Source organism: Neomonachus schauinslandi, chromosome 8, assembly GCF_002201575.2.
Source record: "Neomonachus schauinslandi chromosome 8, ASM220157v2, whole genome shotgun sequence".
NCBI classification, from domain to species: domain Eukaryota; kingdom Metazoa; phylum Chordata; class Mammalia; order Carnivora; family Phocidae; genus Neomonachus; species Neomonachus schauinslandi.
In genome coordinates, this window is record NC_058410.1 from 29,435,156 (window position 1) to 29,462,825 (window position 27,670).

Below are 27,670 nucleotides of genomic sequence, written 5' to 3' on the forward strand. Positions count from 1 at the left end.
TCACCCAGGCGCCCCGAGAAAGACATTCTTTTTTGAGATTGTCTTGACTATTTCAGAATCACTGCAGCTCTGCTTAAATTACAGACTCTGATTGTCAATTTCCACCAAAGAACTGCTAGGATCTAACCAGGATAATATTAAATATAAATTCATTTGGGAGCTTTTGATATCTCTTCCAGTTAAAATGACATGGTATATTTCTCCATTTAATGTGATTTTCTTTATTATTCTGAGCAATATTTTCTAGTTTTAGTTTAGGCCTTATTCATATTTCTTTATAATTATTATGGTATTTGATGATATTTTCTATGCTAATGTAATTAATTTTTAATTTTTATTTTTCTACTTTGTTCCTATCATATATAAGTATACTTTTTGGAGTATCTATGGCACTAATTAACTTACTAATTTTAATAGTGTAATTATGTACCTTTACCTTGAAATTTTAAAAATTATTATCTATAATAGAATAAAAACACAGAATAATTAGAGTTAAATTATCAAAAGTTGTGTAAGACTAGTCACTGCAAACTGGCAAGCATTACTGGGGGGAAATTAAACATCTATATAAATGGAGAGATATATGATGTCATGTGTTAAAAGAATGCATATTTGGGGCACCTGGGTGGCTCAGTCGTTAAGCGTCTGCCTTCGGCTCGGGTCATGATCCCAGGGTCCTGGGATCCAGCCCCGCATCAGGCTTCCTGCTCGGCGGGAAGCCTGCTTCTCCCTCTCCTGCTCCCCCTGCTTGTGTTCCCTCTCTCACTGTCTCTCTCTCTGTCAAATAAATAAATAAATAAAATCTTTAAAAAAAAAAGAGTGCATATTTGTAGCAATGTTAAAATATCAATTTTCCCCAAACTGATCTATAGATTCAGTAAAATACCAGTCAAACTCTCAACAGGAATATTTATAGTAATTGATCACCTTATTTAAAAATTCATATAGAGGGGCTCCTGGGTGGCTCAGTCGGTTAAGGGTCTGCCTTTGGCTCAGGTCATGTTCCCAGGATCCTGGGATTGAGCCCTGCATAGGGCTCCCCACTCAGTGGGGCGTCTGCTTCTCCCTCTCGTTCTCCCTCTGTGCTTTCCCTCTCTCTCAATGTCTCAAATAAATAAATAATTAAATAAAATCTTTTAAAAAATAAAAATTGATACAGAAATGCCAAGGACCTAGATTAGCTAAGAAGACTCTGAAAAAGAAGAAAGTTGGAGGATTAACATTACCTAATTTTAAGAATTTTGAAGATACAGTAATCATGACAACATGGTATTGGTGTCAAGCCAGATCAATAGAATGTAGAACCTACAAATAGATCACACATATATGGACAACTGATTTTTGATAAAGATGCAGATGAAATTAAGTGGGAAAAGGACCTTCTTTTCAATAATTGTGCTGGAACAATTGCATATATATATATACATATATATGTATATATATGTATATATATATGTAAAAGTGAATTTTGATCCAAACATTATGTCATATACAAAAATCAACTGAAAATAGATTTAAAAAAATCTAAATGTGGAACCCCACACTGTTAAACTTTTTAAAAAATTAAGAGAAAATTTTTGTGACTTTGGGTTAGGCAAAGATTTCTTAGATACAGTATCCATATTTTAAAATAATCCATTATTTTAAAAAAATGATGAATTGAACTTCATCAAACCTAAAAACTTCTGCTATTCAAAAGACACCGTTAAGAGAATGAAAAGACCAGTTACACACTGGGAGAAATATTTACAAATTATATCAGATAAAGTAGCTGTATCCAGAATATAAAAACAACTCTCTAAAGTAAAAAATAAGAAAACAGACACCTCATTAAAAATAGACAAAAAGATTCAAACAGACACTTCACCAAAGAGGGTATAGAAATGTCAAATAAGCACAACATCTTTAGACCATAACCAGTGATGGCTAGGATGTGGAGAAAATGGAACTTTGCAGATGATGGGAGCATAAAATGTTACAACCACTTGGGAAAACAGCTTGGCAGTTTCTTAAAAAGCTAGAGATAACCTGTCATATCATCCAGCCACTCCACTCCTAGGTACTTACCTAGGAGAAATCAGTTTATGTCCACACAAAGAATTGTACATGGATAATCACAGTAGTCCTATTTATAGTAGCCAAAATTGAAAATGACCCAAATAGCTATCAATAGGTGAATGGAAAAACAAATTGTGGTATATCCATCCATACAATGGAATTCACCTCTGCAATAAAAAGGAATGAACTATTGATTAAAGCACCTATACTAACGAATCTCAGAATTATCGTGCTGAGCGAATGAAGACCTATGAAAAAGAATACGTATTATATGATTTCTTCTATGTAAAATTTTAGAAAATACAAACTAATCTATAGTGACCGCGAGATCAGTTGCTGCATGGGACCAGGGCAAAGAGGTATGTGTGTGTTGGTGGGGGTGGGGGGGGTGGCAGGAGAGAGATTATAAAGGTCCATGAGGAAACTTTTGGGAATATGGACATGTTCATTATCTTGTTTGGGTTAATGGGTTCACTGGTAAATACATATGTCAAAATGTATCAAATTGTATACTTTAAATACGTGTAGTTTATTGTTTATTAAGGATTCCTCAAGAAAGGTATTAAAAACTTTTCAGTAATCTATTTATGCTATTTTCATTTTTAACTTTTTTTACCACTATGTAAAAATAATTATTTGTATAGTTGTTTATGATATTTGTTAAATATACCCAGAGACTGTATCATTTTTTAAAAATTATTTTGAGTACAGTTGACACACAATGTTATATTAGTTTCAGGTGTCCAACACAGTGATTCAACTGCTCTATACATTATGCTGCGCTCGCAACAAGTGTAGCTACCATACGTCACCATACAATACTATTACAACATCACTGACCATATTCCCTATGCATGCCATTTATTCTTGTGACCTTTTTGTTCCACAACTGGAAGCCTGATGTCCCACTCCCCTTCACCCATTTGCCCATCTCTCCCCCCACCCCGGCAACTATCAGTTTGTTCTCCCTATTTACAGGTCTGATTCTGCTTTTCATTTGTTTGTTTATTCATCTGTTTTTTAGATTCCATTTATGAATGAAATCATGTGGTATTTGTCTTTCTTGAGGCTCTATTTTTTTTTAATTCATTAGTTCATTCAGCAAACATTCTAAGTGCTGGAGAAATAAAGATAAAGCTATCCAGTTAGTTGGGTAGAAAACTAGTATTTATTGAGTATTAAAGGAGTCCAGAGCCTTTCATTCCAAAATATGCCACTTTGATTGTTCTGAGCTGAAGGAACCTCAGAAATAGCAAACCTATCCTTTTCTATATAAAACAGGCCATCAAATTTCCCATGAGAAAGTTACCCTCCCTATACCAGGATGAGAAAGCATCCTTATCATCAGAGACTGGGAACTGATGCTGAAATGGATCTGTACAAATTTACTGAATATCTTCCACTTGTTTTGCACCCCCTTGCCCCGACCATACATTTCCTAGTTACTTCCCCACAATTTGCTACCTGTAGCCCATATCCCTTTGTCTTAACAATTCTTGACAAGTTGATTGTTTCTTTGTTTAAAAGGTATAAAAACTTCCTGCTCTGGTCACCTCTTTGGATCTTCATCCTCTTGTGAAGGCTCCCATGTATGTGTAAAAATTTAAACTTTTATGCTTTTCTCCTGTTAATCTCTCTTATGCCAGCTTAATTCTTAGAGTCAGAGACCTAAAGAAGGCAGAGATTTTTTCTTCTCTTACAGAACTTATGTAACAGCTGTTTTTACATCCATCACCTCATTTACTTTTCACAAAACTGAAGGCGTATCTTTTTATACCCATTTTACAGATGAATAAATTGAGCCCAAAGAAGTTAACAGAAAGTGGCAGAACTGGCACTGAAATCCAGGTTTATCTGACTCCAAAGTTATGGTACTTTCCATCAAACCACAATACAAAAATCACAACTAAAGAGTTCTGGGGGCAGAGAATAAAATCCCTAACACTTTCTGAGGAAGTCAGTGAAGGTTTTACTACTGAAGAAGCTCTATTGCTTGAGATGCAGTCAAGGCTCTAAAAAGTGTTTAGAATGTTAAAAGAGCGCATTATTGATGAACCAGAGGCAAATTATATACTATTCCTCAGGCAGAAGTAATATTTTCTTCTTCATTGCTTTGTAGTACTGTTTATGTGGTCAATTTATAACTCATCCACTTCATACCTCAGTGAGTTATACCGTATTTTAATAATGCCTAATATTTTAAAGCATCTGAGATCTGTGTGAAATCATCTTAAAAGGATAATTATTCAGCACTCTGTGAGTTAGATACTATTACTATCTCCATTTTATAAAGAAACAGGCTGCAACATAAAAATTATCTAAAAGTGTAAAGTAAAACCCTTAGGCCTTATAAAATTAGCAACTTTTTTGTGTATAATTTTCTCTTGGAGCTACATTAAACATCAGTGATAGTTAAGAACAAACACTTGGTAGTCAGACACGGTCAAATGCATTGACCGTGTATAAATTATATTTCAAGCCACTTACAAATATGAACTGCATTTGCATCATTGTCCTTTTATTATGTATAATAAAGTTGAGTAAGTTTTCATTTCTAGAATTTGATGTAAAGTATCACCATTTTGACAACACAGACTAAAACAGAAATGTAATTTGTTCAGTATGATAATGATGTTGGTCTTTTACATGGCATCATTCACTTTGTGTTTTTGTTTCCGATTTGTGTCCCCCAAAATGAGAGTACCTAAGGCCAGTGCTATGTCTAAAAAGCTGTATTTAATACCCGTAGCATGTTACACATGATTATGTGTTCAATGAATGCTCAAAGAATTCTTTATGATGCTGATGTTAAGTGTCTGCATCGCTAAGGACAGACAGCAGTTTACTATATGTTAACGCAGGATGGAGCATATACGTGAAACCATAAATTACATACACGAAGGCGTGGTGACCTATTGTAGCCAGGGTCTCAGTTAAACCATATATACCCTTTTAACAGAGTCCTTTCACCCCCCCTCTAAATCTTGGACTAATTCTAAAACCAAACTTGTACAAGTTTGTGAGTGCCTATTACGTGCCTAACTAGGCCTCAAAGATGAAAGTTACATAAGTTTCCTGCTTCTACTGAGCACACAGTCAGCTTCATTATCACAAACCAGATTTGGGAAATAATCTGGAACGCCGATGTAGGTCAAGGACTCAGGCTCCAAGTTTTTGGTACAAATCCACAAATACTAGGCACTGGGATCCCGCCCCTTTGAGCCCTCTGTCAGTCAACCTGTCTGTGGGCGGGGCTATGCTAAAGCAGCTTCCGTGCGCATGTCTGCGCATGCGCCCCAGGGAGGCGGGTGACCCTGAGAGGTTGCCGTCGTTCAATGCTCAGATAAGACGTCGCGCGTGCGCAGGCGCTCAGTGAAGAGGCTTGCCGGAAGTCAAGATGGCGCGTATGTGCTGTACAGGCCGCAGTTGGCGCTTTATCAGTATCTAAACCGTGTGTTTTGTAAGGGGCTGTGGCGAACGCCCTCTCCGCCGCCATGGCCCGGCATCGGAATGTCCGAGGCTATAACTACGATGAAGGTAGGTGGCAGGGTCATGCCGGGACCTCATTTTCGCGGTTCCAGCTGGGATCGCAGCCCGTTGGCTTCCACTTCGATCTGTGAGTTTCTCGTTAGTGGTGCCAGGCTGGAATTCAGAATAGCCTCAGTTGGAGAAAATAACAATACATGTGAGTGCCAGCGAATGGCATTGTTTTAAGTCGTGATTTCTGCCGTCTGGGATTGATTTTATTTAGGGAGGGGGAGGTTGCTGCACGCAGTCGTATGGGAAGGACATTTGGGAAGGTTGGGATATGGTGATATTTGTGCACGTAAGCATTATCATCTCTCCCTCCCATTGTCTCCTCCCAGGTCGGGTAGACAGTCGTCTACTTCTAGGTAGTGTCTTCCGACCCCCCTTCCAAAATGCCCATGAAACTGCTTATTTGTAAAAGATAGATTGACTTCATGCTTACATTCAACTGTTCGGCTGTAACTTAGATATACGTGGTAAATCATTTGTGCCTGTTTATACATACTTAGTACAGAACCTGGCTTGAGCAGATAACTTATTTTCTATGAGTTTCAATTTAAATTGGAAACTTAGGAGTCGATAAAAAAGAGATATCAAAAAGGCCCAGTGAATAAGTGGATCAGATGATCTTGAGGTGTATACCCAGTTCTTGGTTGATAATGCTGAATTTAAATGTATTTTGGAATGGGAGAAAAAAAAAAAAGCAATATTAGAGGCAAGGGGGCTCCGGAACATACTTCTTGATTTAAAAAAAATGAAATAAAAAATGTGCATATGTTCTCTAGGAATTTAAAAGGAGTTAGAATTAGTTTAGGGTAGGCGCATATCTCTATGCAGTGGATAATTACAGGCATCACCAAGCATCATGCCAACTAAAATTATAAAAAATATGAAGGAGTGCAAAAAAGGAGTAAAGACCTATTGCTTTTTAAAGTGCAGATTATGTAAGTGTGCTTAATACGTTGGTGGCTGTTATTGGCACTGCTGGACGATTATTCTAGAACATCAGTATTGCCCTAACCACAGTGTAGCTAACACCCTGTGCTACATTTGGAGACTGTCACCTAGTCAGCCTGTCACATGTTAGGTTCCTGGTGTTCACTTTAGATTGGGGGCCGTTTTAAGTGTTGCAGTGGATGTAATCACTGCTACCTGAGAGATGACTTTAGCCTGAGAGATATTTTTGAGGTTATGATATAAAAAATATGAATAAGCAACTTCCTCATTTCTTAAATAAGTATTTATAATTTCTTCAACCAACATTAATTGAGTGCTTATTCTTCATTAATTGAGTGCTCAGAGTACTGCTCTAAGCTTTGGGGACTGATAATAAGATGCTTGAGGGAATCTAAAGGGGGAAATATACAAGTAACAGATGATTCTAGTATGTCATGCTACAAAAAGTACTCCCAAGGTGCTGTGGGAGCTATGTAAGTGAGATCACCTTATTCAGGGTGGGTTGGAGGAGTTTAAGCAGGATTTCTAGGATTTCTCCTGGAGGAGAGGTGTTTGGCCTCTGGGAGTGAGTGCTAAATATCTTCTCACCTGGGCAACCCCAGTTCAGGTTGTCCTTTTTCATGTTTCTTTGGAACAATTGATGACATCATAAACAGTCTGTTCCTATAGCATAGGAGGTTCATCCCCATTTCCTGCTTATAAAAGTTCTACTCATTTTAAGGATTCAGTTTATTTCTCTTTTTTTCTCAGTTAAAGTTTCCCCTTTGTATTATTTTCAAATAATAATTTGAAAATTCTCGAAAGTAATATGACGTTATTAGAGAGAGTATGTGCTTTAAACCTGTTGGTTCCTCTATTTAACTTTCACTTTGTTCTTCTCTGTAATTTGGATAGTACTTAAATGACGGCCTTTAGCTAATGCTAAGTTAGCTACTAATTTAAAAGTGCCAGGAGGGCATAGTCCATACCTTATTGTTATATTTACTTTATTGTTACATTTACTCCAGTAGGTGGAACAATGCTTTATGTGCGGTAAATATTACAGAATTTTGTTGAGGAAAAGAACCACTTTACAAAAATACCAGGGAAGAATTCTCTTCATCTTTTTATATTGTGGCAGTTAGGGTCAATTTTAGTTGAAAAACTGACCTAGTAAAGTTTATTGTCATTCATATCTGCAAATAATATTTTGTAAATGGCTCATTATTTGCTAATAGATTGTTTCCTTGGGATTGTGATCTAATAATTTATTGACTGTCACATATTTTTTAAAAGATTTTATTATTTGACAGAGAGAGAGAGCGCGCACAAGCAGGGGAACAGCAGAGAGAGAGAGGGAGAAGCAGGCTCTCTGCTGGGCAGGGAGCCCAATGTGGGGCTTAGTCACAGAACCCTGGGATCATGACCTGTGCTGAAGGCAGACACTTAACCGACTGAGCTACCCAGGCACCCCAGACTGTTACATATTTTTATCCAATAGTAGCATTTATCTGATTTTTCTTTGCCATAAATATTTGGTCTAAACCCTTGAACATGCTGCTCCTGCTATATGAATACCCTCAGAAACTAGCTAACTATGCTTTGGAATTTGTTTAAATATTATATTCCGGGGGATCTTTCCCTAGCCACCCCACTCCCAGTTCTGTTTTTGTTGTTCATATGTGTGATCCCAATTCACTCTATATTTCTCATGTCTCAAACATTTGTCATATAATTTTGCAATTGCCTGCTTTTGTGTCTGTGTTTCCTGTTAGATTTTAGGTTCATAGAGCTCTGGGAATGTACCTGTCACTCACTGTTGTCCCTCAGATACGTCTAATAGTCCTTGGCATAATCTGTTTATCAAATGAATAAATGCATTTATGTAAATATATTTATCTTTTTAAACAAATTTTTTTTCTTAATTTAATTTATTTGAGAGAGAGAGCGAGAGCACGAGCGGGGTGAGGGGCAGAGGGAGAAGCAGACTCCCTGCCGAGCAGGGAGCCCAACGTGGGACTCGATCTTGGGACTCCAGGATCATGACCCGAGCCAAAGGCAGATGCTTAACCGACTGAGCCACCCACCCAGGCGCCCTATATTTACCTTTTTTTTTGCGGGTTTTAGTTTTAAATTGTTTGATTCATTAATTTATAATAAAAGGAAAACTAATTTACTTCCAGTCATGTGCCAGGTAGTTGGCTAAGACAGAGCCTTTCCCTGAAGGAGCTTAGAGTTTCATGGAATGAAACAGACATAGTGCTTTGAAGACAACCAATTGGAGGAGTGTGCGAGAGAGTGAAAGTGGCAGCGGGGCTTGCCGCTTTACCAGAGTGGTCAGGGAAGATGTATGCAAATAGGTGACGTTTAGCTGGAACCTTAACGAGGACAAAGAAACAGCCTTAAGAAAATCTGGGCAAAGTGCTTATTTTAGTCAGTAGGAAAAAAGTCTAATTAGCATGAACTGAGAGCATAAGGGAATTTAGGATAAGATGGTTTTTATAGAAATTAACTAGTTCAACATGAAGAAAAACTGTTTTCATGGTCTGATTGTATACCCTGTGCTCGTCAGTTGTATGGGAAATAAATGCTTTGGTCATAGAAGGGCACTTGGTGAAAAAAATGAATGGATGACTTATTACAGATTCTAACACTGGAGAGACAATTCAGGTTTGTGGTCTCTGGTACTATCATTTTTTGATCACATGCAGTGAAAACTTGGAAAATTTTTAATAAAATTCAATTAGCTTAAAAACTGCAGAACTATTATGTATGTCTATGAATATAGAAAGTATTTACTTTGTGGGTAAAATTTTTAGAATTTTTTGGAAGAGTAGACATTCTAAGCTCCTTTAATTTTGAGGGAGAGTTTAGTTTGGAGAGAATTCAGATGCTTTCTTGTTAATAACTAAGAATATAAAAAGAACTTGTGAAAAATTTATCTCTTGTGTTTTTATTTTAGATTTTGAAGATGATGATCTCTATGGCCAGTCCGTAGAGGATGATTATTGTATTTCACCATCAACAGGTGACTTTTAAAAAATAATTTGATTTCCATTATTTGGGTGTTAAAAAATGTTAAGTATTATTGTCATTCTAGGATTAGAGTGTTCCATAAGACTATAATATTATGTAACATTTAAAAAGATGATGTCTTTAACTTTTAAATGTGTATAAAATCATTTCTTTACCCATGAATAGAATCTAAGTTTTAAACATTTGAAGAAAACTTTGAAAACTATGTTTTTTCCACTGTTTTTTGTAACTTGCAGTTAATCCGAATTGTACCGAAATGGTAATTTAGTCCATAATGAAAATCTAGAACTTCTGAAGGTGGGTAACAATTAATTTTATATACTCAGGAATCTCTTATCTCTTAGAAACATTGAGGTGTTACGCATAGACTTCCCTTCATACAGCTCTTTATTTGTACTTTTCTCATTTAGCCTTACTAATCAAGGCCTTTCCTCTCTTGCTCTAGTGTTACACTGTTACCAGTCAGGGTCCTGTTAGGAGATGGAAATTGCACTAGTTATTTTGTCAGAGAGAATTTAATGCAAGAAGTTGTTAACCAGGTTTTAAAGAACAAAAAAATGCAAGAAAGGCAAGCAAAATATCAAGAAGGTGGTGACTTCAGGAAGCATTTACCTAGTTCTCTAGGAGCAAATGGGTGAGGTCAGGCCCAACCTTTTAGAAGCTTGTAGAGGTCATCCTTGGAGTTGGGGCTTAGACCTGTGAGAAGAGGGTTCTGCTTTGCCTCTGAAATCAGAGGAAGGGCTATGGAATGGGGACTCAGCCCTCCGAGGAGGGGGACACTGCATGGCTGGTACTCGTGTTGGCAAAAGGACCCTGTGAAGCTGGGATTCAGCCTTTTGAAGAGGGAATTTTCTGGTCATGGTGTCTGAGGGATGTGGATGGGGACACATGAAAGCTGGTTCTGGGAGTTTTGGGCAAACTGCTCACTGGTACTAATTGCTGTTACTGCAGCGTGCAGTGTTGCTGGGGCAAAGGGGGCTGCACAAGAAGCAAAAAGGAAAGGAGCTTGTGTTTTCCTCCCCTGGCCTTCAGTCTCCCTTTAGCATCTCCTCTGTTGGCTGATCCTAAAATGGAGTCAGCTGTCGAAGAAATGAACTTCCTAGAGACTGCAACCCCAGCATCACAAAGCAGAATAAAGAAGGCTGGGTTTGAAGCTGAGAGATAGCTTCATCAGCATTCCTTAAGAGCTCCTTATGCAGGGGTGCAAGGCCACTTTTTGTAGGGATGAGGAATAAAAGAAATTTCATTTTGTCCAAGGAACCTCCCAGACACTTGCCATTTTTATTTTTATTTTTATTTATTTATTTATTTATTTTTAAAGATTTTATTTATTTATTTGACAGAGAGAGAGACACAGCGAGAGAGGGAACACAAGCAGGGGGAGCGGCAGGCAGAGGGAGAAGCAGACTCCCCGCAGAGCAGGGAGCCCCATGCGGGACTCGATCCCAGGACTCCGGGATCATGACCTGAGCCGAAGGCAGACGCTTAACGACTGAGCCACCCAGGTGCCCCGACACTTGCCATTTTTAACCCTTGTGGGCTCCTGTAATAATATTGTCACAGTTGACGAGGTGATACAGTGATAGCTGGTAGCATTAACTTCATCACTCATATTGTAAGTGGAATAGAAAGCATGACATGCTCATGAAATGAGAAGATGATGTGGGTTTGATAATTAGATTGGAATTTTTAAAAAATCCCTTTTACATAGTAGAGACTGGATTGAAGGTGGTACATGAATGGATATTCATAGATTAGTTTGGAGGTTATTATACTAATCTAGAGATGGGGATATTTGATGACAGTGTTCTCAAAATGTGGTCCATGTGCCATTAACATCACTTGAGAATTTATTAGAAAAGTAATTCTTGGCCCCGTTCCAGTCAGAAACTCAAGAGTGGTGCACAGCTACTGTTTTAACAAGCCCTCCATGGTATGTTGATGCTTGCTTTGTGAATCATTTGTTTAGGACAAGGGTGGTAGCATTAGATTTGGAGATAGATTCAAGAGATAATTATGGGAGTTAAGGTCTACAGGATTTAGAAATTGCACAAGGGTGGGAACCTTTACGGAGGGAAGACCTACTGAAAGACATCTTAATCTTGCAGGTTAACACATTAATTTATCTGGGCTTATCTGGATAAGTCATGCTTAATTTTGTGTTACGAACTGATGGTACACCAGGTCAGACATTCTGAGCGTGTTTTTCTGAGATTTGCACTCATGGTCTAGCTTTCTTGAGGTCAGTTTAGCCTTGTGTCTCTCATAGCTCTTCATGTGTGTGGTTCATGTTTAGGACAGTTTTGCTCTTTGAGTTACTTTTGTACACTCCAGGACGTCAATGACATTAGTATTATTATTATTATTTTTAAAGATTTTATTTATTTGACAGAGAGAGACACAGCGAGAGAGGGAACACAAACAGGGGGAGTGGGAGAAGGAGAAGCAGGCTTCCCGCTGAGCAGGGAGCCCAATGCGGGGCTCGATCCCAGGACCCTGGGCCCATGACCTGAGCTGAAGACAGACGCTTAACGACTGAGCCACCCAGGCGCCCCGTCAATGACATTATTGAAGCAGGAGATACAGTTAAATGGTTTTGAGGTTTTTTTCTGTGACAAACTGTATTTTTAACAAAAAACATGTGGTTTTGGATTTTTTAATTTTTCAAAACAGTGATATTAGATCAGAAACTTCTCCTCTTTAGTGGTATATTTTCCAAGTGATTTTCAGGAAAAAAATGAATAGTTTTAGAAGGATCCTCTCCGTTTTTAAACAGCCAGTGTCATTGAAGAGATGCTCATATTCATGGTCTTAATGAATTCTGATAATTGAGTGATTTTATCAGTTATTGGAATTTCTAAAAAATTCATCAGCACTTGTATTTTTTTGAACTCTGCTAAGCCCAGTTTCTGTGATGGAAAGGTGATTTCTAAATGTTACAGCTTTTTTTCCTTTGGAAAGATTGACTTTTCATATTGAATATTGAACATATGTCAAGGAATTGGGGATGGCAAAAATAACCTATATATATAACTTTATTTGAACAGTTATGGGTTTTGTTTTGATTACTGAAATTAGAAGTGTTAAAAGATAAACTGAAGCATATTGAAATTTTTAAGCATTTATTTGAGCAAACATCAGTTTGAATCAGGTAGCTCCAAACTGGAAGTGGTTAGGAGTGCTCTACTGGAACAGAGCTAGGGGCAAGGTTTTTATAGGGAAGACGGAAACAAAGCAAAGAAATTATTTGATTGGCTGTAGCTTAAGGGTTGCATTATTTGGGAAAGCCTAGTTGGCTTTCGTGATTGGTTGTTCCTGAGGCATTTACAGTAATTGACTTCGGCTTCGTGTTCCGTTTGTCATCAAGGCATTGGAGCCACCTCAGTCAAAAGGCCTCCAGTGGTTACTTGAACAATAGTGATCCTTAATTCAGTCCATTCTGACACAAAATCTTTATTGAGCATTAGTTAACGTGTAAGAAAATCCCTATTCTAGGTAGGTAGCTTGTTAAAAGTCCTCTTCAAACATGCCACAGTGGTTTGTGGGTGAATCTGGTGGGTGAAGCCATAGTCCTGCATGAAGGAGTCTGGGAAGGCTTCTGGAAGGAGGGGAGATTGGACTGGTAAATTTGGGAGGAGGAATGGCTTTCTTCAGCGGAAGAAAATAGTGCTTTGAGCAGTGGGCTCTATGTGAGGCTTATTTGAGAACACTCGCACGATTAATGTAGTTGCAGCAGGAGAGAGGACTAGGAAAGGAAGTAGGAGGCAAGCTGTGGAAGGCAGTGTTTAATTGTAGGTGTGTCATGTCAGCTTACTCAAGGGTTTTGAGTGAGGGGGCCGTATTTTCGGAAGGGAATTGATGATTGTACAGAGTGGACTACGGGGGGACTTGTCAGCCAGTGTTTCCTAATCTTCGCTGATGATATCAGTCAGCTGGGAGACATTTTAAAAATACAGATTCCCTGCCTCATTTCCAGCATCACTGAATCAGAACCTCCAGAGCAAGAAGCCCAGACAGCTGTGTCATTAATGAGTGCCTCTTAACATGATTTTTATTTTAAGGTGTTAAGGAAATAATTTGGAGCAATTGTAGGAGTCAGGTTTTGAATTCTTTGAACTTTTATGTTTGTTAAACTGCCTTAAGTTTTAAAAGTCACCACGGGTGTCCCAGTTTTTCAAAAAGCATTTCCATCAAAGTTTGTGATTTAAATTTAGAAACGAATAGCATTTTATATTTATCCTTTTCTCTCCATTGCTTTTTTTCTTACTCTTTTATTGTATTTGTTGCCTTTTGGGCTTTCATTTCAACTTCAAAGATTTGGACTGTTTTTCCCCACTAGTAGTTATTTTCCCTGGGGAATTTGTCTACCCTCCTTCCCTCCCCACTTGCCAGCAAATCTAGCCAACACTGCTTCCAAAACAGTGGCCAAAGTATAGGTTTCTGAGTTGGATTTGTGTGTGGATCGGGGGTAAGGAATCCTCCACCCCCTCTGGAAAAAAAATAGCTCCTCTGAGGTTGAGTTGTAGCCTGGATATTGACAACTTCTTTTTCCTGTCCAAATTTCCTAAGTGAAAACTGTTGAGGGAAATAATCTGATTTTTTCCTCACTTAATTTTTGATTTTTCTTGGGGTTTTTCTCACAGGTGAAAGCTATCAGGAAGTTGAGGAAAGTATATTTGTTACTTTTAGGCTAAACTGAGTAGTTTATTATAGCTAGGAAAATAATTTGTAAATCACCAGGCACAAAGTGACCCAGTTTACTTTTTTTAGTACTACCACATTTTATTAAATCTAAGATGCCACAGAATGTAAGGTATATTGTAATTTTATGTACCACTTAAAGTAAATCTTCTGTCAGTCTAAGTATTACATAATGTTGAGATGCCATTTGACTGTAAGACACATCCTCATTCTGAGATTTTAACATGAAAATAGTGGTCATCTTAGTCTCTTCTGTTTAGCCATGCTGAATTTATAATAGTGTTCTTTCTTTCTTTCTTTCTTTCTTTTTTAAATTTATTTATTTGACAGAGAGATAGCACAAGTAGGCAGAGTGGCAGGCGGAGGGAAAGGGAGAAGCAGGCTCTCTGCTGAGCGGGGAGCCCGATGCGGGGCTCGATCCCAGGAGCCTGGGATCATGACCTGAGCCGAAGGCAGCCGCTTAACCGACTGAGCCACCCAGGCGCCCCCTATAATAGTGTTCTATTCTCCTTGTGCTAGAGGGGGCTAAATAGGGAGAAATATATACAGCATAATATGTGTATTCTTGAAAAACCTTATGGTCTTCAAAACTGTTGAAAATAACAGAACATCTGGGAAAAAAATAGGATCATGACAGATCAGTCAGCCTGTAAAGTACTAGCAAAAAACAGTAATCTTAATAAAAATGCTTGCACATTTGAAAAGATACCTTAACTTCCTGATAAAGAAATATTCCAGTAAATATAGGAGTTTAAAAAGAGTTTGAAAAAAGGTAAAAAGCTTAATAGAAATGTGAGAAAGAGTTGAACTAATGAGTAATGTTGCAAAGGCAAATGAGCACAGATCTTGGAGAGCCAAGCAGTAAGCATGCACAAAGCAAGACGCAAGTCCTCCGAACTGAGCCGAGAGGAAGGCTGTGGGTCTCTCTGGCATTGCAGTACCATTATAGTTACAGTGTCATATTCTAAGGTGGGTGTTACTTTGTACCTGCTGCTATAAGGTGATGATACTAAACATTGAAGTGTTGGGGGAACAGAAATCTCATAAACCAAAGCACTTGAATGTTATACCCTCATCATTCTCCTCTTTACCATTTGGTGTGAAGGTAACATGCCTTATAGCAGAATAGATTGAATTCCCTCAGCTGTTCTGTAGCTCTCTTTTATTTGTTCTCCTTGTCCAAGATGTCTTCTACCTCTTTCTCAGTTTTTCTGATGCTCTTACTTCATTTTTTAGAACTGTGTCAATCTTCAGTGATTACTTAATCTTCTGTGCTTCTGTGGCACTTGTTATCTATACTACTCTTTTGGCTTTTTATTTATTTATTTATCTAAAGATTTTATTTATTTGACAGAGACACAGCGAGAGAGGGAACACGAGCAGGGGGAGTGGGAGAGGGAGAAGCAGGCTTCCCGCCGAGCAGGGAGGCCCGATGTGGGAAAGTGACCTGAGCCAAAGGCAGACGCTTAACGACTGAGCCACCCAGGCACCCCCTTTTGGCTTTTAAAATACATCATTAAGTTTTTCTTCTTTGCCTTTCCTACTCATCTGTAAGGCCATAGTTGATTTGTTCTGTGCATAGGTAGCCCTTATGCTACAGCCTTCTGTGTAAGCCATAGTATTATCTAATGTCTATTTGTATATTATTTATATGTAGTAGCTATAAACTTTGGATGTAGTTTCCCTTTCTTTCACAGATAGTGCCTTCTTGAAAACATGAACAAAAGTTAAATGTAGGGACACTAAGCAGTAGACTTGAGTGTTATGTGCTCTTCCAGAAAGCTAAATAATATAAAATCCCTAGTAACACCTTGCCTGTAGAATACTATATTAAAATTTCGATCTTTCTTATTCTTTAATTTTATTTCTTCACAATTGAGCACAATCTCTAGGAACTGAGTTCAGCGGGCACCCAGCTGATGTGGAATAGTCAGCACTTTGGGCGTGTGTGATGATTTTCTCCTCTGCTCACTTGTATTTTATTTGTGATACTCAGGCATATATTTTCTCTCTTCCTTTTAATGAAATCTACAATACCAGCTATATATTGAGTGATGACACGGCTGTAGAGTGCACAGCCTAAAAGTCAGGTAGGTATGTGACACTAGCATACAGTGTAGAGAGTGTTGGACTGAAAGTAGGAGTTGTTCAAAAGTTAAGGCCTATGATTTTGGTCAGCTGTTGGGTTCAGGCAAAATTAGCAGTTCTGGGAAAGTGAAAATTAACTTGTTTTTAGTACTTTCTTAGTTATGAAAATAAGCAAGTTTGGTACGTGGTTTGAAATATTTGTTCCAGAGAAGAGAACATTTTGCATGGAAGAGGGAGTAGTAGGCAGGGATGAGGTGTTAGGAAAGGTAGTGTTTGGAAACTGTGGCAAAAGTCAGCTTGGTGAAGGTGTTGGAGATAGGAAGAAAGAAGGAGGATGATTGCAAGAGGCCAGTAAATAGTTACTAAGGACGTCTGTGCAGTGTATGGTATGTTTTGTCTTCGTTCGTTTTTGTTATTATCCATTATTATAGAATGTGGGTAAATGGCCATAGGTGGTAGGTCAGAATCTTTAATTTCTGTTTTAACTTTGGTGGAAAAAAAAAAAAAAGACTTACTCGGGAGGGGCTGTGCTACAGCATTCTTCCATCATTTTCTGTTCTAGCTGCTCAATTTATTTACTCACGGCGCGACAAACCTTCACTTGTTGAGCCTCTAGAAGAATACGATTACGAAGATCTGAAAGAGTCCTCCAATTCTCTTTTGAACCATCAGCTGAGTGGAATTGATCAAGGTATAGTAAAAAGTAGTTTATCTGTGCTTCATGTGTGAAAATGATTGATGATCAATATACCAGAATTTATCAGGTTTATTGTGATTGTTCCTAATAGTGATTCTGGGTAAGAATGGTACAAATGTCCCTGGTATCTGCAAGGGAAATTTACATTTGATTAAGTATATTTTGCGAGGAGTGTATGATTAACTCTGTGGTTGAAAAATTGGTTGTGTGGCTCTTATTTAGTAACTGGAATTTTTGACTGAGATCTTCATTTCCTTAGGAGAGAAACTTCAGTAATTTGTTTTCTTTTAGCAATATTTATTGTTTATTGTTTCATGAGCTCTAATAGGGAAAGATAGGTATACTGTGGATAAAAATATAATCATTACAAATAATTTTTGCCAGGGAAAGAGGAGAGTTGGACATCTAATATAGTTTCAAATCCTTTTTTTGTTTTGTTTTGAAGATTGAGGGTTCTTTCATGGCATCATTTCAGACTTAATTATTTTCTGTTCTAGCTCGTCTTCATTCATGCCTTGATCACATGAGAGAGGTACTTGGAGATGCTGTGCCAGATGACACTTTGATTGAAGCAGTTCTGAAGAACAAGTTTGATGTGCAGAAGGCTTTGGCAGTGATTCTGGAACAAGATAAAATGCAGAATTGGAAGGTCAAGAGTGAGGGAGCAATATCTACAGGGAAGATAGCAAAAGGTATGCTTTTACTTGTTCTCTTTTAGTTGTCTTACAGTTAATGCTTTAAAAGAGGCTCTGATTTGCTTTAGCTGTTTAGAAGAATGGGCAGAAAATTGTGCATGTTACAGGAATCCTGATGATCATCAGTTGATTTTCCCATTTGTGAATTTTTAAGCTGAGTGCTTTGTTTTCTTCCCTCTGTTAAAGCTTGTTTTTTTAATTATTTCCCTGCTTCTTTTTTAACTATCAAGATATAGGGGAAATAAAATCCGATAAAAACAAGACAAGACACTTGTTGCTTCTTGTCAGTAGCTTAGAAAGTTTTTTGATTGTTGTTTTTTTAACTCTGATGGCTCAGGAGGTGGAAATTAATAGCCAGACAATTAATTATAAAAATGCCTGTATGTTTATAGCATTTGTAAATGTATTAGTTTTATTTAAATATTATAAGTATCATAATTATACTGTTCTTGCATTTCAAAGCCAGATCTTTAATTTTAAATTTATAGAATTTGGGGTTATTTCTCAAATTTAATTGGCATAAGAAGGGAACTGAGGTATCTTTATAATAATTGGTATGGTATCTGCCAGTAGGAGCATGGTTATTTATTAACTGGGTTGATATTTCCTGTATCCTGAGGCCTAGATTTTTACCATAACAAAGTTGTATGCAGTCTGTTACCATGAAATAAGGGTGGTTTTTTATTATCTATTTAAATTTTAAAAGAATTTTGATGGGGAGGCACTTGCAACTGACCATATGAAAATGAATCTATAATATTTTATCTTTATTAATAGTTTTTTCCAGAAATTACAGAATGTTATTTGTTTGCTTGTTTTTAATACATTAACAATATAGGAGAAGATGAACCTAGTTCCTTTCATTGGTCTTTTAGACATTTTGAATTTGACAATTCTGACGATACTTTAAATATGTTAAATCCTCACATTATAAAATTTGTGAAAATTAGAATATTGACTAACTTGGTACTTATATTTGTATATATCAGTGAACAAAGTAAGAAGGTCACTTTAGATGGTTAAAGGAAGGTAAAATTCCTTTATTATTGTTTTTTTAGAGTGTTCACTTTTTATTAAATAATGATCAAATATTTGATCACTTTATTCATGTTATAATCAAAAGAAACATTTAGTAATTAAATGCCTCATTTCATGTTTCCTTTTGGTTGCTGTGACTGTCTTCTGCATATGTCAACCTATTCATCTGAAAATTAATGGCTTTTGTAAGGTAAGGAGTCTTATTATCTTCCTCTGAAGTTTCAGCTGATAATGTTCAAAGCTCTTGTCCTCAGTCCACAAACCACTTGGATCATAGTAGCAAATCCTTTGATTTTTCTGGCCCAGTAGCAAAATCTGGATTATATCCTAATTCCTCAGTTGTACCAAGTCACTATTTACTCCATAAAAAAAAGAAACTTGACAGACCTAAAAGTGAAAAGAAACTAGAATCATGTAAGTTAACAAAAGAGCTGTCACCAGCTGACCTAATTGATGATATGCCAAGAGATTCTTGTAAAAGTCAGCCATCAGTCAGATTATCAACCACAGATAGTCTGGAAAGTCTATTTTCAAAGAATCTAGGTGCTGATATGTTAAGACCTCATGAATCTGAATGTGTTTCCAAAGATGATTCTTCATTCAAAGAAATACCAGATTTAAAATCCTTAATGATAAGGAACATAACACCTAATAACTCTTTATGTACTCAAAATAATTCGCTACCTGATTTGCAAAACATTCCAGTAGAAAACAGCATAGGAAATTTAAATGATCATTCGCTCTTAACTAGCTCATTGGAAAATACGGCTCATGATAATTTAAATGCTAGTAAAATGACTGACGTTGGAAGTGTTTCTTCAGTTGAACAAAGTGCAAAGAATTACATTTTAAAAAATGACAGTTTGCAGTTTTCCCAGTGTGAAAGTCCATCCCTAGCTGGACTATTGCAGGAGCACAAAGAAAACAATCCGAGCCAGGGCTTTACTTTATCTGATCTTTGTAACCAGTCATCTTCCAGTTTCACAGATCTAAGTTTGGGATCCTTTCCCCTGTCACAGCTAGCAAATCGGTATCCATCTTCGACTGGAATATCAGAATTAACAGGATCTCTGTCATCTTTGGCATTTTGTAAAGCTTCTCCTACAAGAGACCTTGAGAATTTGTCACTTTCTGATTTGATTGCAGAAACAATTGATATAGACAACTCTCAGATTAAGAAGGATTCTTTTAAGCTCAGTTTATCTGAAATGAGGTCACCTGGGATAGATTCAAATATTGATCTTAGTGTCCTTATAAAAACCCCTGATTTTGTTCCAAAACATGCGGTAGACCAATCAGTTGCTCCAACATCAGAAACAAAAGTTTTAAGTTCAAAGTTAGGGAAAAGCTTCAATTCTGCTAAGGATAATAAAAAAACCAATAAAGGCCCTTTGACTAGGAAACCACCTTTTTCTCTCTCTTGGACCAAGGCCCTTGCTGCTAGACCTTCAGCTTTTGCTTCAACACTGTGTCTTCGTTACCCACTGAAAAGCTGCAAGCGACGCACCCTTGACCTGTATAAGACTTTTCTTTATAGTAGACAAGTTCAAGACATAAAGGACAAAGAAATAAGTCCTCTTATAGCAATAACACCATTTGACTTCAAATCAGCATCTCCTGATGACATTGTAAAAGCTAATCAAAAGAAAGCTTTCACTAGAGAATAGTAACAAAAGGAAAACTATCTGATAACTGTTGTAGAGCTTTTGTTTTAAATTAATTTAAAGTCTTTATAGAATTACTTTATATTATGGGATTCAAGTTGTGATTTTTATATTAAAATTGTCTTAAGTCAGTTGATAGCTTTAGTTGATACGATTTTTGCACTGAAAAAAAAATTTTTTTTTTTTTTACTATATCTTCTTTTAGTGATAACTGGCTTTATTTAAGTTGATAGCCTAAAATGGGTATATGTTTACAAAGTGCATTTGGAAACTTGATATAGTGAAATCAAACCTCTCAGATATTTTTGTTTGAAGCATTCAACTTTATAAGTTTTTACAATGAGACATTTTCTTTTATAAAGTATTTTTGTGCTTCGTTCTTAAATGAAAATGCCACTTGGGATTACTAAAGTTTAGTGATAAAAGATTTTTCTTATGATACGTGGCATAGCGTAGGTGAGATGTAATTATATTTTAAAATATTAGTGATATCATTCCTATTCATTATTTTTCTGTAGGTGAATATTTAAAATTTTTCTATTAAATTTTAAAATTCCTGACTTTTAAGAATACTGTGGAGGTTGTTGAAATAACATTTTTTGATGATAATAAAATGAAAATCCTTTAAGGGACCATGTATATACTGAAGTTGGATTAATACATAAGTTATTTTTATACATTTTCAAAACCATTTGTCCTAAGTGCACACTTTAAAATAAATACATAGAAAGTGTTTTCAGGTATGGTTGCATGTTGTTTGAACAGATAGTTTTATCAGATCTCTTACCTTTTTTTTTTTTTTTACCGTAAGTGATGTCGAGTTTTCCTCTTTGATACTGACAGCTTTGTATACTCCACTGACAAAGTTTCAGCAATGGTAGACCAAATAAGAGCTCTTCTAATTGCTAGAACAAGTATGTAATTCATACCTTAAAGCAGTGGTCCTTAGTTAACAAGCAGAATCGCTGGGGGAATTTTTTCAAAACACAGATACTGTGGCTTCACTCTAGACATGGTCAGTCTTTGAGGGATGGCATTTGGGAATGTGTATTTTCAAAATGATCCGTAGGTGATTTTGATGTGTTACTTTTACTTGAGAACCACTGCCTTAGGGGAGGAAATCAGTAGTATGAGAGGAATTACTAATGCTAAGAATAACATCTGACCAATGTGAATTTACACTTCATAGTTGCTAGTAATCAGGAGTACCAAGGAAAATTATGAATTAGGAATTATAGTCTTTTACATTAAGAGTTTGCTGATAGTGTATTATTAATACTTCTTGCAGGAAAAAATAGTGTCTAAAATGTTATTTCTTAATGAAAATGAAATAGCTGGCCTTTTCCCAGTAAAGAAATACTTTTCTCTGGCAGCTACTTCACTCTGCTTTTGATAATTTTTTTTTTTGTATTTCTTGTTTCGGTTTATTTTCAGAATGACATTCCAATATTTTTAGCTGTGTATAATGTTTTTATATCCAGTGTTTTGGTGGGAAAACTTAAGCCAGAATTATGTCTTCATTGTTCTTGACCACTTTTTCATGATGTCTTCAGGTTTTGTTTTTAATTGCATATTTCAGTGCACATCATGCTGATGCTTAGGAGATCATATAAATCACATTATGTTTTATGGCCGATTTTGAAGTTTGGATTATCCCAACTGCTGATTTTGTTTTCCTACTCTTAAACCTTGATGAAACATTTTAGTAATTTTACAAAATTAGTATATGACTCATCAACTAGATTTATATATGGGTAGTCTCCCACTTAGAATTGAGTTGTATTCTATGAGTCTCTTTGGAACTGACAATAATTCCAGATAGATTAAGTGTTACGCAAGTGGTCCACTTTGCACATGAATCCACAAATAATACTTACTTAACCCATACTGAAATTGAACAGTGGTACTATTATTTTACCTTCTTTTACAACAGATTTTCGAGCGGAAATACAATACTTCTAAGCCATATAGTAGATCTTGTAGAGTGAACTAGGTCTACTTTTATTGACTGATTAGGATTGTAACTACCACTTAAAAGATTATTTAGGGGGAAAAACTATGTTGCAGAATGATAGGGAAGGCAACAATTTTTAAATAGGTCTCTCTCTTTCCCTTGTCATGGCTACTGGTCCGTCAGGCACATGCATGATATGGCCTTGTTGACTAAGGAAGTGTCACAGTCTCTGAGATTCAGAGAGTGGAACCAAGAAGGCCCCTTGCCCCTTCCACCCTTGGCTTTTGGCCATTGATAAAGAGATCAGTGCCTGTTTATGGATACCATTCCCAGTGACAATCATTGCTTGCACTAAGTGCATATTCTGCACCAACTGCTGGTTGTAGACTGACTGCTGTCTTGGTAGCTCAGGTATGCTAAGAGTTTTGGTTTATTTTCTAATTCCAGTATCAGTTTTGTGATGCAAAGCCATTTTTATTTGCATTATGATCAAGTGCATTAATATTTTTCTTTAGGAATGTAAATGATACTGTAATTATATTATAAGTGATATAAAATACAAAAGACATTTAAAATTACTATTTTTGCTCACTTTTTTTTTTGTCTTTAAATGATCTGAATGATTTAAATAATTTAAATAATTCATGGATGTTTTATCCTTTTGCATTCTAAAGTCTTTGTTTGGCTCTTTTGGTTATGGTTCTTCTTTCCATTAATTGCCAAGAACTAGGGTTTCACTTGTGTACATAACACTTTGTTTAACTTTTCTTTCTTTTTTGTTTTACCTTTTTCCTATTTCGAGTTTAATAATTGGCATTCTAACCTCTTTTCGGCTTTGAATCCTTCTTTCTTGAACTTTTCTTTTGCCCTTTTTTCTTCTCATATAAGTAGCAGTAAATATTCCCAGTGTGTTATATTTCATGTTTAGTATTCAAGTGGCAGGTCATGCAACTGATTGTCACACCAGAGATAAAACTAGTACAGCGCTTTTCTTTGTATGTGAAAGGAAGCACTGTTAAGATAAACACAGTTAAAAGTAATGAGTTCTTATGGGATTATTTACCTTTTAAATTGACCCTGAATTTACATGTGGACCATTACCAATAAACAAGTACACAGTTACACGTTGAGGAAGAACTATGTATCAACAAGTTTTTTGTTTTGTGTTCTACAAGTGTATATTGGTTATAGAGTCATTTTTGTAGTAGACTTAACAGTTTTTTGTTACTTATATAAACAAAGAGAATGTTGACCAGACAAGGAAGGGTTGATAGTAATTTCTTTACTAGTTTTCTTTTAAAATTATATAAAGCTCAGTGTATGCAGTTGTACATTGTATTTTTAATTTTTAGGGTGTAAAAGACTTGTCATTTTGAGTGTATATATACATTTTTGTAAAAGCTACATTGAAATAAATGATAATTCTGAGATTCTCTTAAATAAGAAAACATCACAGTTTATCCATAGGGATTTTTTAGATAAGCTTGATCCTTCAGAATGGAATTTCAATAATTTATGCTGAAGGTACCTGCTTTTATGTTCCTGTAAACAAATTAAAAAAAAAAAAAAAAGAAACTACCTGGTTGTAAAGAATTTCTTCTAAAATATTTGTCACTTAGAATTCTTGCTTTCCAAAAGGTAGAATTTTATATATGTTTACCTTGGGGGACTTAACATACCATGCTCATGGGGACCATTTTAAACAGCGAAATAACCAACTAAAATCGTAATGTGAAAAATGTGACACTAGATAGAAAAGGGTGTTATTTATGGTGTGAGAGCTGAAATAAGAAGGCAGAGTATCTTATCACCTTTTGACCTCAGCTGGGACTGTGCATATTGGGGGATTCAAAGTTTTTGCTTCCCTGCACTTGTCTGGGCATGATTGCAAAAGTGCCACACACAGTGATTTTGGGGTTACTAATACATTTTAGTGAATAGGTGAATTTGCAAATACGGAAACTGTGAGTAATAGGGATGGATTGTACATTTTTTGACCCACTATTCTCCATCCTTGTTGCTACTTTACCTTTTTTTTTTTTTTTAAGATTTTATTTATTTGACACAGAGGGAGAGAGAGAGGGAGAGCACAAGCAGGGGGAGCGGCAGGCAGAGGGAGAAGCAGGCTTTCCGCTGAGCAGGGAGCCTGATGGGGGACTCAGTCCCAGCACCCTGGGATCATGACCTGAGCCGAAGGCAGACACTTAACGACTGAGCCACCCAGGTGCCCCGCTACTTTACCTTTTAAAGGCCATTAGTTTGGGGCAGAATTACTGAAACATTTGTCTGGTTTCTTTACTTCTTGGGTTATTTCGACCAAAACACGTTACACATTACAGCCAGAGTAACTTTTCCAAATTTAGCTCTAATTTTCTGTCCTGTGTATAAATGTTTTAAATTGTTTTTATAAGACCTTTTAGGAACTGGGTTCTGTTCATGTGTAGCCCTCCCCCCAACCCACCCAAGAACAAACCCACCTGAGTTTTTTCTGCTTCTGTATGGTGCTTTGCCCCTGCCACCGCCTCCTTTTCTCCCCCTGGCTAATCATCCTTCAGGTTGTAGTTTATATATCACTTTACTCCCAATCCTGGGGTAGGGGAACCTTCATAGCATCCTAGTTCACTGTATTCCTTTTATTACCATTCCATGTTAAATTACAACCTCCCTCCCCAATACATACAGTCCCTTTCCCTTGTAACTCTGCTTTATTGTTCCTCACAGCACTTAAATATCATCTGACATTGTGTGTGTGTGTGTACACAGTTATTGTTTTACTGTCTGCCTCCCTACTGATCCCCATGCCCCCCATGCAGTTGCTATGGGTGCAGGGATTTTACGTGTTCATTGCTGTCTCCTCAGCTTAGAATATGTCTGGCTCATAAATATAGGAAAGGGTTTAAGGTAAAAAGGGAGTGTCACTCTTAATACAGTCCCACGTTCTTGTTCCCTACAGGAAACTGTAAATGAATCTGTAAAAAAATCACTTCTTTTTTATTACTCTTCTAGAAACTTTATTTGCATTTCACTTATATGGACCTACATATGTATCTTTAGACAAATGGGAAGATATGTAACATTTCTATAACTGTATCATTTACCAAAGCATTTTGCAGATCTTTCCTTACCATTTATATAGAGATCAATCTCATTCTTTTCAAAAGCTGGTGTAGAGTTCCATAATAGGGTTGTACATTAAACAGCCCTTGTCGATACTCATTTTTAAGTGTTTTCAGATGCTATTGCTAATGACTCCAAAATGAACATCCCATGATTTTAGAAGTTGAATTCCTAAGCCAAAAAATATATACTTTACATTTTTGATAGCTTCTACCTAATTGTCTTTAACAGAGGTTGTACTGATTTCCTTCTCACAAGTTTGTCAGTGTTTCTCTTCAGATTCTCACAGATACGGTTATTACTCTTTTTGGTATTATACCAACCTGATAATTAGAAAATATTTTTTCATTTATTTATGTCTTTAATAGAGTAAAGGTAACTGCTTTATTGTGTATTTAAATCTATTTGTATTTCCTTTTCTTGGAACTGTCTATTCTTAATCTTTGCCCATTTTTCTGCTTATTATCTTTCATAATGACTTTTAGTGTGTGTGTGTACACATACAATGCATGTATTGTATACACACATGCATACATACCACATGCATTTAAATGTTAAAGAAATTAGTCCTTTGTTATATGCATGGAAAATACTCTTTCTGATTCCCAGCTTGTTGTTTTTATAACAGAATTTTAATTTTAATACATTCAAATGCATCGATCTTAAAGGTTTTTGTTTGAAAGTTCTGTTCCACTACAAGATAATTTTTTAAAACATTATTCATTTTTTCTAATACATTTGACATTTGGCAGATTCTTCTACTTTTTTTTTAAACACCTTTGAATCTTTGATTCAACTGCCATTAGGGAGTGAGATAGGAATCCAGTTTCTTCACCAGCATCTTTTGTCTTTCCAACAGCTGGATTTGTAATGGTATCTTTTGTTGAATTACATATCCCTTTTCTTTCTTAACCTTATTTGAACTGCCATCTTTGACATGCACTAAGTTCTTCTCTATTTTGGGACTCTGCCATTCCATTTCTTTGTCTTGTTTTATGCCAGTACCAAATTTTAATTACTGTAGCAGTTATTACACAATTTTGATTGTTTTGTAGGCTATCTTGTTTCTTCTTTCCTTTTTCATAGTTTCCATGAGTTAGCTCACTTGATTATCTCACTTGGAAACAGCTTGTCAAATTTTCTGAAAAAAATCCAGTTATAATTGTTATTGAGATAGTTAATGTTACCAGAAGCTTTGTGGAGAAAATATACTGTCTTTATAGATGGCAAAAGGCTTTTGACATTACATTATTAAACATTAAGCTTTATTTAATAGATTTTCTAGTAGACTTGTAATATTGGAATGATCCTAGTTGGTCATGGTAGATTGTACTTTTAATATGATGGATTTTATTTGCTAATATTTTATTCAAGATTATTCCATCTATTCATAAATTTAATTTGCAGTTGTGTGTATATGTATGTGTTTGGGTTTTGGTTTCTCTGTGATGGTTTTATAGAGTTTCAAAGAGCATTGAAATTATTCCTTTCATCATAGGATTTATCTTTCTCAATATTCTAGGGTCAGTTTGAATGTTTGGTTTTTCTTAGAAAACCATCTTCATCCAGGTTGACAAATATATTTGTTTAGCATTATAGCAAACATTCTTATTTTTTTTTTTTTAGATTCTTATATGCAGTTAAATCTCCATTCTTATTTTATTTAATTATTTTTGGTAGTTTTATTTATTTAAGTAATCTCTACACCCCACATGGGGCTCAAACTTAGGTCCCCGAAATCAAGAGTTGCATACAGGCAGGCACCCCAATCGCTATTCCTCCCCTCTACTTTACTCTTCCCCTCTACCTGTTTTTTTTTTGTCTTTTTTTTTTTTAATTACCATTGTTTTATTCCCTGAAGATTGGCTCCTGGATTAATAATTAGCTGTACTGGTATTTTTTTCATTAAATTGTGAGTTTATTTGTTTATTACCAAATTTGTTTTCCATTTTTTTCCTACCTTTGTGAGTGGAACATTTAACTTAAATGCATTTTTAATTCTTTACCTTAAAAGTTAATTTTAATTCATGAGATTGCAAAGACAGAAAAATTCAGAAAATAATGTAGCAATCACTTGTGGACCCATCATTTAGTTTCAGATCTCTCTCTAAGAAATAAATTGTTAGATTGGAGTCCTAGCTCCACCCTTTCCTTATTC

The 27,670-nt window shown here is 36.1% G+C and overlaps 1 protein-coding gene across 3 annotated transcripts in view; it reads left to right on the plus strand.

Moving 5' to 3' along the window:
* The first annotated feature begins 5,377 nt into the window (after positions 1 to 5,377).
* Positions 5,378 to 27,670, plus strand: part of HBS1L (HBS1 like translational GTPase) — an 85,922-nt gene continuing 63,629 nt past the window's right edge. Inside the window, exons 1-5 of one of the 3 annotated variants that reach the window (XM_021693139.2) lie at positions 5,421 to 5,595; positions 9,485 to 9,550; positions 16,910 to 17,038; positions 17,542 to 17,736; positions 18,973 to 20,444. In XM_021693139.2, coding sequence (XP_021548814.1) covers positions 5,553 to 5,595; positions 9,485 to 9,550; positions 16,910 to 17,038; positions 17,542 to 17,736; positions 18,973 to 20,444 — 1,905 coding nt within the window. In that variant the 5' untranslated portion in view covers positions 5,421 to 5,552. Of the gene's footprint in view, positions 5,596 to 9,484; positions 9,551 to 9,838; positions 9,856 to 16,909; positions 17,039 to 17,541; positions 17,737 to 18,972; positions 20,445 to 27,670 lie in introns of those variants that run through there. The other 2 variants (XM_021693138.1, XM_044917253.1) reach the window with 2 other exon arrangements.